This window comes from Panthera leo, chromosome B2, assembly GCF_018350215.1.
Source record: "Panthera leo isolate Ple1 chromosome B2, P.leo_Ple1_pat1.1, whole genome shotgun sequence".
In the NCBI taxonomy this organism is placed as follows: domain Eukaryota; kingdom Metazoa; phylum Chordata; class Mammalia; order Carnivora; family Felidae; genus Panthera; species Panthera leo.
This window is the reverse complement of record NC_056683.1, coordinates 88,473,782-88,486,021: the sequence shown is the minus strand read 5'-3', so window position 1 is coordinate 88,486,021 and position 12,240 is coordinate 88,473,782. Positions and strand designations below refer to the sequence as shown.

The 12,240-nt window shown below is 38.2% G+C and overlaps 1 protein-coding gene across 3 annotated transcripts in view; it reads left to right on the top strand.

Moving 5' to 3' along the window:
- Window positions 1-12,008, top strand: part of FBXL4 (F-box and leucine rich repeat protein 4) — an 82,553-nt gene extending 70,545 nt beyond the window's left edge. For 2 of the 3 annotated variants that reach the window (XM_042939421.1, XM_042939420.1), the window contains one exon: window positions 11,222-12,008. In XM_042939421.1, coding sequence (XP_042795355.1) covers window positions 11,222-11,385 — 164 coding nt within the window. In that variant the 3' untranslated portion in view covers window positions 11,386-12,008. Of the gene's footprint in view, window positions 1-477; window positions 1,102-11,221 lie in introns of those variants that run through there. The other variant, XM_042939422.1, reaches the window with a different exon arrangement.
- Window positions 12,009-12,240: the final 232 nt, after the last annotated feature.

Sequence of the window (12,240 nt, the reverse complement as noted above, 5' to 3'; positions counted from 1 at the left end):
TTTATAACACCACGACTGCTTTCCTTGCTTATTTCTTTTCCTTTCTGCCTACCTACCACTTTGAATTAGTGTAGACCTTTTACAGGAGAAATATTTTGGAAAGTTTAAGAAAATGAGAGAGAATGAGGAAAGGTAGCTGAGGCCTTTAAAATTGGATCACTGATTACATTAGGCTTCACTTCAGAGGATAGGGGCTGGCGTTGGTTAATATCTGTTTTACAGTCACCCCCCCCCCCCCCCCGCCCGAACCTCATACAGTAGAGATGAGGAATAGCCAGTGTCTTAAAGAGATGCTACAGAACTACAAAGAAGTTGGTAATGATGACTCTCAGACAAAAGCACACTTGTGAGCACTGGGGTTGGTTTTCAGGTGGCCTAACGGCTTACAAACATATGAATTACTTGACAGAGACATGAAAGACAAATAGGGAAGAAGTATAATGGCTTCTTTTTGAAAACATTTGTAACTTTCCCAAGCAAGAGCAAGGAAATATGGAGAGTTCCAGTCCGACATGGCAACATAGGAAGACTCTGAACTCAGCTCCACAGAACACAGCAGTTTATACCTGCTTATAGAGCAGTTCCTCCTGAGAGAACTGAGGGCTGACTAAACAGTTTCTGCAAAACCATAGAATGGCAAGAGAACAGCAAGAAAAACTGAGACACAGTAACAAAGGGAACCTCCACCTCTGACAAGGCCAACAGCAGTTGGGGGGAGGCGAGGGGGGATAGTACTGAGGGACCAGGAACAGATCTCTGTCCTTGGGCACAGGATAAAAGCCTCAGTGGAGAAGAACAACTAACACATAAGAGAGACAACAGTAGAACTCTACCAAATTGTAGAGGGACTGTGGGTCACTCTCCAGGTCAAAGGGACTGGAGGACAACACAGTTTGTGTTCCCACCCCACCTTAAAAGCCTAGACCCCACCAGGATCTAGACACCAGCAGGTCCGGTCATCAGAGTGCACCTGTAACCTCAGCAAGACCAGAGTCCACAGCCCATGCCAGCTTTGGGGGCAGTGGCACTGGGGCATAGAAAATAAACTGGGTTTTTTTGTGCGTGTGGTTTTGGTTTTGTCTTGTTTCGTTTTTGTTTTCCTTTTTTTCCCCTTTTTATCCCTTTTTTTCTTTTATTTTTCTATCATCATCATCATCATCATCATCATCATCATCATCACCTTTCTCTAAAAGCCATGGTTTAAAAGAGCAACTAGCATATAAAAGAGTCAACTCTAGAACTCCACCAAACAGTGGGGAGAGCTGCTAGAATGCTCTCTGGGTGGGAGGAGCTTAGGTACATGGTCTGCACTCTCCCTCCACCTTAAAAGCACAGACCAGTGCACAGTCTGGCACCCTAACTGGCCTCCTGCCTCAGTGAACCGTGAGCCCTTAGCCCGCACCAGCCCCAGCTGTCCTACCTAGGCAGCCACAAAGTTGTACACACCAGGACACCCCTGGTTAGTGCTCACTCCAGCCCCAGTTCTTCACATCAAGGTGACACAGGTACAGACATCCCAGAACACTCCAGGCGCACACCAGTTGTGCTTCCAGTGACTTGCTAGGGCACCCACAGTGCAGAGTGCTTCACCATCTTTGGCTGACATCTGCTTCAGCTCCAGCCATCCTGCCAGGGCACACCTGTGTGGAGCACCCCAGAACACTTCCACCCATGCCAACCTCAGCTCCATCCACCCAGCCAGGGCGCCTCCATTGGACAACCTGACTTGCTCCTAATTCAGTTTCAGCTGTCCTACCAGGGCATGTTGTGTGTGGAGAGCCCAGGGACCACATCTTTGCTTTAGTTGTCCTGCCAAGATGACCCCTGCATGGAACACCCCAGGACCTCCCAACCTATACCCCACACCAACTACAGCCATTATTCAGGGCATCCTCTGTGTGGAAATTCCAGAAACACCCAAGTTTATATCCATTTCTGCTTCAGCTGTCTTTCCAAGGTGCCTCTGTGTGGAGAGCCCCTTGTCCCCCCAGCTTGGACCCACTTTAGTTTCAACTCTCCTGCTAGGGTACCTTCTGCCTAGAGAGCTCAGGGATCTCCTGGCCTGCACATTGCATCAGCTCCAGCCATTCTGCCAAGGTACCCCCTGCACAGAGCACCCTGGGACACTCTGACTTGCACCCATTTCAGCTTCAGTTGTCCTGCTAGTGTGCTCTCCACACACAGAACCCTGAGACATCCTGACCTGAATCTGCTTCAGTTTTAGCTGTCCTGACAAGGGACTCACTATGTGGAAAGCACCAGGTTCCCCTAACCCATGCCAGCCACAGGTCCAGCTTGCCAGCCAGCAAAAGTCACCAAGCATATAGTCTACATAGGGGATGACCAAACACAAGACCATTCCTTCAAGTTCAGGAGAATTAGCTGCACCTCCTAATCCATAGAAATAAATGCAGAAAGTCAAGCAAAATGAGGAGACAGAGGAATATGCTTCAAAAGGAAGAACAAGAGAAGGACCAAGTGAAATAAAAATAAACAGCATGCCTGAGAAGGAATCTAAAGTAGTGGTCATTAAAATACCAGGCTGGAGAGAACAGTGGAAGAACCCAGTGACACCTTCAGTAAAGATATAGAAAATATAAGCAAGAACCGATCAGAGTTGAAGAATACAATAACTGAAGTAAAAAACACACTAGAGGGAATCAACAGATTAGCAGATGCAGAAGAGATCTGGAAGACAGGGTAATGGAAAGCACCCAAGATGAACATCAAAAAGAGAAAAGACTTTTTAAAAATGAAGATAGATTAAGAGAACCCTTGGACAACATCAAGCAAACAAACATTCACATTCGGGAGTCCCATAAGAAGAAGAGAAAGGGGTGAAAAACTTATTTAAAGAAACAGTAGCTGAAAACTTCCCTGATATAGGGAAAGAATCAGACATCCACATCAAAGAAGAGAGTTCCAAACAAGATGAACCCAAGGAGGTCCACACTACAACATGTAATAAGTAAAGTCTTAAAGGTTAAAGATAGAATCTTAAAAGCAAGAGAGAAACAAAAAGTTACCTACAAGGAAAAACCTATAAGATCATCAGCTGATTCTTCAGCAGAAACTTTGCAGGCCAGAAGGGAATGACACGATACATTCAAAATGCTGCAAGGAAAACACCTACAACCAAGAATAATCTACTCATCAAGGGTGTCATTCAGACTTGAAGGAGAGAGAGTTTCCCAAACAAAAACTAAAGGAGTTTATCACCACTAAGCCAGACTTAGAAGAAATGTTAAAGAGACTTCTGTAAGTCCTAAAGGAAGTGGCCATAATTAGACATAAAAAAATTATAAGTAAAAAGATGTAAAATAGGACCACATATTCATAAAACATGAAGGGGAAAAAGAAAAAGAAGGTTTTATTTTTTTCTTTTTTGTTTTTAGAATGCCTTTGAAGTTCATCAAAGTAATATAGACTGCTGTATACTTAGGATGCTATATTTGAACCTCATGAGGTACACAAAAAATAAGGAGAAAGAAAGCCAAACATAACACTATAGAAACTCATCACTCATAAGGAAAGAGAGCAAGAGAAGGAAGGAAGGAACAGGAGAGAACTACAAAAACAACTAGAAAACAAATAATAAAATGGCAGTAAGTACATACCTATCAAAAATTACTTAAATGTAAATGGCCAAAATGCTCCAATCAAAAGACATAGGGTGGCAGAATGGATTAAAAAAAAAACAAAAAGCAAGACTCATCTTTATACTGACTATAGGAGACTCACCTCAGACCTAAAGATACATACACTGAAAGTGAATGGATGGAGAAAATACCATGCAAATGGAAGTGGAAGAACAAAAAAACAAAAACAAAGTAACAATACTTATATCAGACAAAATAGATTTTAAAACAAAGACTATAACAAGAGACAAAGCATTGCATAATGATAAAGGGATCAATCCAATAAGAGGGTGTAACAGTTGTAAGTATCTGTGCACCCAGCACTGGAGCACATACCTACAAAGAGCAAATATTAATGGACATAAAGAGAGAAATTGATGATAATACAGTAATAGTAGTGGACTTTAACATTTTACTTAACATCAGTGGATAGATCATCCAGGTAGAAAATCAACAAGGAAATAATGTCTTTGAATGACATATTGGACTAGAGGGAAATAACAGATATATAGAGAACATTCCATCTGAAAACAACAGAATACACATTCTTTTTTATTGTGCATGGGACATTCTCCCGAATAGATCATGTATTAGGCCACAAAACAAGCCTCAATAAATTTGAGAAGATTGAAGTCATACCATGTGTCTTTTCTGATTACAACAGTATGAAACTAGAAATAAATCACAAGAAAAAAATAGAAAAGACACAAAAACCTGGAGACTAAACAACATGATAATGAACAAGCAATGAAGGGGTCAATGAAGAAATCAAACAAATGAACAAAATTAATGGAGACAAATGGAAATGAAAACATAATGGTCCAAAATCTTTGGGACACGGCAAAAGCAGTTCTAAGGGAATTATGCAGTGATATAGGTCTACATCAAGAAACAATAAAAAGCTCAAATAAACAGTCTACACCTAAAGGATCTAGAAAAAGAACAAACAAAATCCAAGGTGAATAGAAGAAAGGAAATAATAAAGATCAGAGCAGAAATAAATGATATAGAGACTAAAGCAAAAAGCAATAGAAAAAAAAATCAATGAAACTGAAAGCTGATTCTTTGAAGAGATAAATAAATCAAACCCATAGCTGGAGTCATCAAAAATAAAAGAGAAAGGACTCAAATCAGAAATAAGAGAGAAGTAACAAACTGACACAACAGAATACAAAGAATTATAAGAGAATAATGTGAAAATTTACATGCCAACAAACTGGACAACCTAGGAGAAATGGATAAATTACTAGAAACATTCAATCTTCCAAAACTGACCTAGGAAAAAATAGAAAATCTGAATACGCTGATTACAAATAATGAAATTGAATTGGTAATCAAAAAAGTACCAAAAATGAAAGTTCAGAACCAGATGATTTACAGCTGAATACTACAAACATTTAAAGAAGAGAACACTGGTTTACCTGGGTGGCTCAGTTGGTTAAGCATCCAACTTTAGCTCAGGTCATGATCTCGCGGTTTGTGAGTTCGAGCCCCACATCAGGCTCTGTGCTGACAGCTCAGAGCCTGGAACCGGCTTCAGATTCTGTGTCTCCCTCTCTCTCTCTGCCCCTCCCCTGCTCATGTGCTGTCTCTCTCTCTCTCTCTTTCTCAAAAATAAGTGTTAAATAAATTAAATAAATAAATAAATAAATAGAGTTAGTACCCATTCACCTTTATCTATTCCAAAAATAGAGGAGGTAGGAAGGTTTCCAAATATATTCTATGAGGCCAGCATTACCCTGATACCAAAACCAGACAAACAGACCACAAAAAATGAAAACTATGGGCCAAAATATTACAAACCTCGTACAACAATACATTAAAAAGATCATTCACCATGACCAAGTGGAATTTATTCCAGGGGTGCAAGGATGGTTCAGTATTTGCAAATCAATCAGTGTGATACACCATATCAACAAAATGAAGGATAAAAATCATATGATCATCTCAGTAGATGCAGAAAAAGCATTTGATAAAATTCAGCATCCATTCATGATAAAAAAAAAAAAACTCAACAAAGTAGAATGAACTTACCTCAACATAATAGTAATAATAAAGTGGACAACATACCTCAATGTAATAAAGGCCATATATGAACAACCCACAGTTAACATCACACTCAGCGGTGAAAAACTGAGAGCTTTTCCTCTAAGATTGGGAATAAGACAAGGGTGTCCACTCTCACTGTGTTTATTCAAGATAGTACTGGAAGTCCTAGGCATAGCAGTCAGACAAGAAAAAGAAATAACAGTCATCCATATTGATAAAGAAGTCAAACTCTCACTATTTGCAGATGACTGGTTACGATACATGGAAAGTCCTAAAGATTCCACAAAAAAAAAACTGCTAGAAGACATGAATTCAGTAAAGCTACAGGATATAAGATTAGTATCCAGAAATCAGTAGCATTTCTATACACCAATAATGAAGTAGCAAAAAAAAAAAAAAAAAAAAAGAGAAAACAACACCATTTACAGTTGCACGAAAAAGAATAAAACACCTATGAATAAACTTAACCAAAATGGGGAAAGAACTGTTCTTGAAAACTATAAAGCACTGATGAAAGAAATTGAAGATGATTCAAACAAATGGAAAGATATTCCATGCTCATGAATTGGAAGAATTAGGATTGTTAAAGTGTCCCAAATATTTCCCCAATCAATCTTCAGATTCAGTGCAATCCTTATCAAAATACAAACAGCATTTTTCACAAAACTAGAACCAACAGTACTAAAATTTTTATGGAATCACAAAAAACCTCAAATAGCTAAAGCAGTCTTGAGAAAGAACAAAGTCTTGAGGTATCACAATCCCAGATTTCAAGATATACTACAAAGCTGTAGTAATCAAAATAATATGGTACTGGTATAAAAATAGACACATAGATCGATGGATCAGAATAGAGAGCCCAGAAATAAAGGAGGCAAGATTATATAATGGGGAAAAGACAATCTCTTCAGTAGATGGTGCTAGGAAAACTGGATAGCTATGTGTAGAAGAATAAAACTGGACTACCTTTTAATACCCTACCGCAAAATAAACTTAAATGGATTAAACACCTAAATGTGAAACCTGAAATCACAAAAATTTTAGAAGAGACCACAGGCAGGCATTACTCTAACATCAGCTGTAGCAACTTTTTTCTAGATATGTCTCCTAAGGCAAGGGAAACAAAAGCAAAAAGAAACTACTGGGACTACGTCAAAATAAAAAAAAAATGCACCATGAACAAAGCAAAAACACAACCTACTGAAGGGGAGACGATATTTGCAAATGATATATCTGATAAGGGGTTAATATCCTAAATATATAAAGAACTTAAAAACTCAATATGAAAAAACAATGCGATAAAAGAATGGGTAGAGGATCTGAATAGATATTTCTCCAGAGATGACACACAGATGGTGAACAGACACATGAAAAGATGTTCAACATCATTATTCATCAGGGAACTGCAAATCAAAACCACAGTGAGATATCACCTTATACTTATTAGAATGGCTAAAATCAAAAACACAAGAAATAAATGTTGGTGAGGATGTGGAGATAAAGGAACCCTTGTGCACTGTAGATGGGCATGTAAACCGGTACAGCCACTATGGAGAACAGAATGGAGGTACCTCAAAAAATCAAAAATAGAATTACTGTATGTTCTAGTAATTCCACTATTGGGTATTTACTCAAAACAAACAACACAAATTCAAAAAGGTATATGCACCCTTACGTTTGTTGGAGTATTATTTACAGTAGCCAAGATATGAAGTCAGCCTACGTGTCTATCAATAAAAAATGGATAAGGAAAATGTGGTATATAGGTATGCAGTGAAATATTACATGGCTATAAAAAAGGATGAGACTGTGATAACATGGAGGGTATTTTGTTAAGTGAAATAAGTCACACTGAGAAAGATAAATAATACATGATTTCACTTGTAAGTGGAATCTTTAGGAAAAAAAGCAACAAATGAATAAACAAAAAGAATCAAATCTATAAATATAGAGAACAAACTGATGGTTGCCAGAGGAAAGGGGGGTGGAGGGATGGGCAAGATGTGTGAGGAGGAGTGGGAGATACAGGCTTCCAGTTATGGAATGAATAAGTCCTGGGAAAAGAAGACACAGCATATGGAATATAGCCAGTGATATTGTAGTAGCATTGCATGGTAACAGATGGTAGCTACGCTTGTGAACATAGCATAATGTATAAACCTGTTGAATCACTACCTTGTATATCTAAAACTAATATAACATTGTGTGTCAACTATACTAAAAAAAAATAGAAGAGAGAGCAAGGAAGTATTATTATGGCAAAATAAATTATAGGAAGAGGACCATCATGCAAATATTTTAGAACATCTTATTTCAAATATAAAGAACAAAGTAAAATAATGTTAACAGCAATGGGACTGTACGCTTTATATTGTCCCGAGCATATACTAACCGATTTAACCCTCACAGTGTTTGCGATAGCTGTTATTATAGCCACAGAAGTGGAAACAGGCTGAAAGAAGTTACGTGATTTGCCAGAGTCTCATGTCTAATGAGGAATCTGAATTTTTTTTTTTACAATTTTTTAAAGTTTGTTTATTTGAAAGAGAGGCAGCATGAATGGGGGAGGGGCAGAGAGAGAAGGAGAAAGAGAGAATCCCAAGCAAGCTCGTGCTGGCAGCACAGAGCCCGATGTGGGGCTTGAACTCATGAAACCACAAGACCATGACCTGAGCTGAAACCAAGAGGTGGATGCTTAACCAACTGAGCCACCCAGGTGCCACAGGAATCTGAATTTGAATCAGAATCTATGCTCCTAAACCACTATGCTAAAATTTCATTTTTATTGTTGTTTATGGTTTCCTTAAGTGTTTGAATCCATTTTGAAAAAAAGATTCTTAGTTAAACCAAGCTTATAGTCATTATTTTGTCATTTTGTGATTGGTTAATCACAAATTAATGAAATGTTAATTGGTCTGGCAAATGTTAAGTGGCATACCTTCTTCATACTGAAAATGCTTACTGACCAGTACAAAGCTGAGTAACATATAGTCCCTACCTTCAGCGAGTTTATGACCTGCCCCCCCCCAAAAAAAAAAACCCCAGTAAAACAATTATAAGTAACTTTAATGCACGCCAGAAGCAAGTTCATTTGGGGGCTCAAAGAAAAGAGAGTATATATGATTAAAGAAATATGAAAAAGTTTACTTGAAAAGGTTAATAGGGGGCACCTGGGTGGCTCAGTCAGTTGAGCGTCCGGCTCTTGATTTCAGTTCAGGTCATGATCCCAGGGTGGTGGGATTGAGCCTTGTGTTTGTGTCTGTGCTGAGCCTGAAGCCTGCTTAGGATTCTCTCTCTCTTTGTCTCTCTCTCCCTCTGCCCCTCTCCCCTGCTCGTGCATGCTCTCTCTCTCAAATTAAAAAAAAAAATTTTTTAAGGTTAATAGGTATTTGAAAGGTATCCTTGAAAAGGGAATAGAAAATAGGAGGAGAGCATTTTAAGCAGAATGAAGAGCATGAAACAAAAGCATAGGAGTTAAAAATACAGAATACCTTCAGAGAATTGGCAATCTAATTTGACTTAGAACGTTAGTATAATGCAGGCTTTCGTGGAGAGTTTTGAACACAAGGATGAGGAATCTGCACAAAATTAAACAAGGAAGAGCTATTACTGGGTTTTAATTTGGAGCATGAGTGATATATTTAGAGCTGTGTTAGGGATATTAATCTAGAAACAAGTGGTAGGTGAATTGGGAGAGCGAGGAAATCAAAATCGGGGAGATTAGCTATGGTAATCCATCTAATACGGGTCCAAACCAGGGTAATGGTATTGTGAAATTAAACACCATCCCTTCATTCTTTCATTTATTACACATGTACTGAGCATACACTGTGTCAGGCATTGTTTCCAACACTGGAGATAGGTCAGATAGACAGATGTGGCCCCTGCCCTGAGGGAGCAAACTGACTGAGAACATAGTTGTGTTCTAGGTGGATAAGAAAACAAAAGCACACAGTCCTCTGGAAGCATAAGACAGGACACCTTAGCCTTGTTAAATTTTCAGTCTTCCAACTTCCTTCCCTGACATTCTATTCTCTTAGGCTTTTAGGAATTTCTAACTTACTAGGAAACTCAGATGCTAATGACCAAGTCTGGCAAATAGAAAACAGTCACAACCCTAGGTGAAGAACACCGACCACATAGGCAAGTGTCCCAGCTGAGGTTCTCTTATCTTGTACAACAGAAGCCCACTCACACTAACTTCCACATAAGAGAAGGAACATTATTGTGAAGGTACAGGTGTCTCTCTGGGATCCATAGGTAGGAGTTATGGTCAGACCTCAGCAGAGACTGGAAAACTATCAAAAGGCAAGAACGTTGTTTTCTCTTTTTTCTGCCTTTTCCTGTCCTTCATGCTCAGGCGCCCGCCCCACCTCCACTGCCCTTGTACACTCACCAATAACTTTTACATCTGCTTTTCCCTTTGTTTTTGCCTTACTCTTTTCTTGTCATGCTGGCCATCTCTGTCTTCCTATGTACATGTAGCTATATGATACAATAGTCCCAACCCAGTTTTTCGTGTCTTTAGTTCAAGGGATCTATGGACACTGAAGGCTTTAGTGAGTTCCAGTTCTCCTGATTCCCAGGAGAATCTGTATGGGTTTGGCACGGGGCTAGCCTCAGTCAAGGTAGCAGTATACCGCTTCTGGAGCCCACGGCAAGGAGGGGAGCAGAAAGGATTTCTCAGGGGAAAAGGCATAAGTTAACGTCTCAGAAACTTCAGTTCCATCACATTAGATGTGTTTATGTGATATGACAGTGATTTTTTTTCCTCCCTAGAAAACCCACAGTTAAAGCATGCATGCGTGTTTTACAATAGATGATATCTTCAAGCCTAATGATATTTGTTATTTATTGAGTGCTGACTTTAAGCAGGTGCTTTTCATAACGTATATAATGTGGCTTCTATCTGAATAGCCAGTAGTCTCTTCAGATTTAACGTGGGCTAAATGGAGTACTGCTCAGCCATTATGTGACTTCCGATAATGCCATTTTATACCCACCACTTATCGAGTTGTATTGTAACTATTTGTTTTCAACTCTGGTCAAGGAGTTCCTTAGGGCAGACACATGTCTTATTCATCTTTGTATCTCCAGTGCCTGAAACAGAAGTTTCTGCAGTGGTAGTTGCTCAGTAATTGCACTGCATGGAATATGAGGTTGAATCACTGTAAGCATTGCTGTATGATTTGACCCATGGGTTGAGGAAAACGAGATGTGTAGACAGTTTTGAACTTGGGTGACAGAAATAGGAAAAGTCTGGAGGAGCTGATTGGAATGGCCAGGAGGTAGGAATGAAGATAGTGAGTAGACTATTGACAAAATCCAGGTCCTAGATGCCAAATTGGATGGAACAATTCAGTTTGTATTTTTTTTACAAGGCTATTTCAATATGTCTTTTGTTTAAAGAAATGCTTTTAATTTTTAAAAGGCAGTTTACCTTAAATGCATTTTAAATAATAAATAATAAAGGGGTTCTTTATCCGGACATTATATAAATATGATACTTAAGGTGTTTTGTTTTATTTTAACAGGAACAAGAATGGTAAGTCCAGCATCTTTAAGAAAACTTCTGGAATCTTGTAAAGATCTTTGCTTGCTTGATGTGTCCTTCTGTTCACAGATTGATAACAGAGCTGTGCTGGAACTCAATGTGAGCTTTCCAAATGTATTCATAAAAAAGAGCTTTACGCAGTGACTTCGTATATGTTCTATAATAAAATCCATGTGCTTTCGTAGGGTTTTATTTTGGCGTTGGTTTTGTTTAGTTTTATAATGGTGGGAATGTCTTGCTGCTCCATTAAGGCATTTGTAGATTTTAAAGAAAGATATGAAATTGTCCATTAAATCAAGTAAAAATGTAAAGAAGTGTTTTCATAAAATAATGTAAATGCTTTTCTTCAAGAATATGTGAGTGGGTCACATTATTTTTACCTTATGTTCATCAGTAATATTATTCTTTAGTCAATAATTCCATGTGTAATAAAAGATTAATATGGAAACCTTTTAACTTATTTTTAAAGGAACACGTTGAGCCAGAAAGTATCATGATGTTTAAAAATAAAATTAATTTTTCACACCCTCATGTAAAGATGTCTTATTATAATAAACCTTATGACCTGGCCAGTGTTTTGTTTGATGTATACAGAATTTTCAGAGTTAGTTGGAGGAAGAGTCTTATTTTTTCATGTTGTAATTATTTTTTAAGCTGATACATTAACTCTTCAATTTGACGGTTTTAGTTTTTCCATTTTTCTTCTGACTTATTTATTTTACTACTGGATAATACCAGTGTAGAAATGTGGGCGTAATCAAGAACAAGAGGTAAACTACTAAACAAAATAACTTTCCAACTATTAGCAGATGCCTTAAAAATTTGCCTGAGGGAGAGGCTTAAGACTTCTGAAATATACGTGGATTATATCTATTTTTTTCTGTGTCCCAGCACCTTAAATCATTAGAAATCAGTTACAGTGGAGGAAAAACAAACATTGTTTTGTTAAAATAGTGAGTTGGTTTAGTTCTGTTGCTAAGAAAGTAAACAAAATATTTG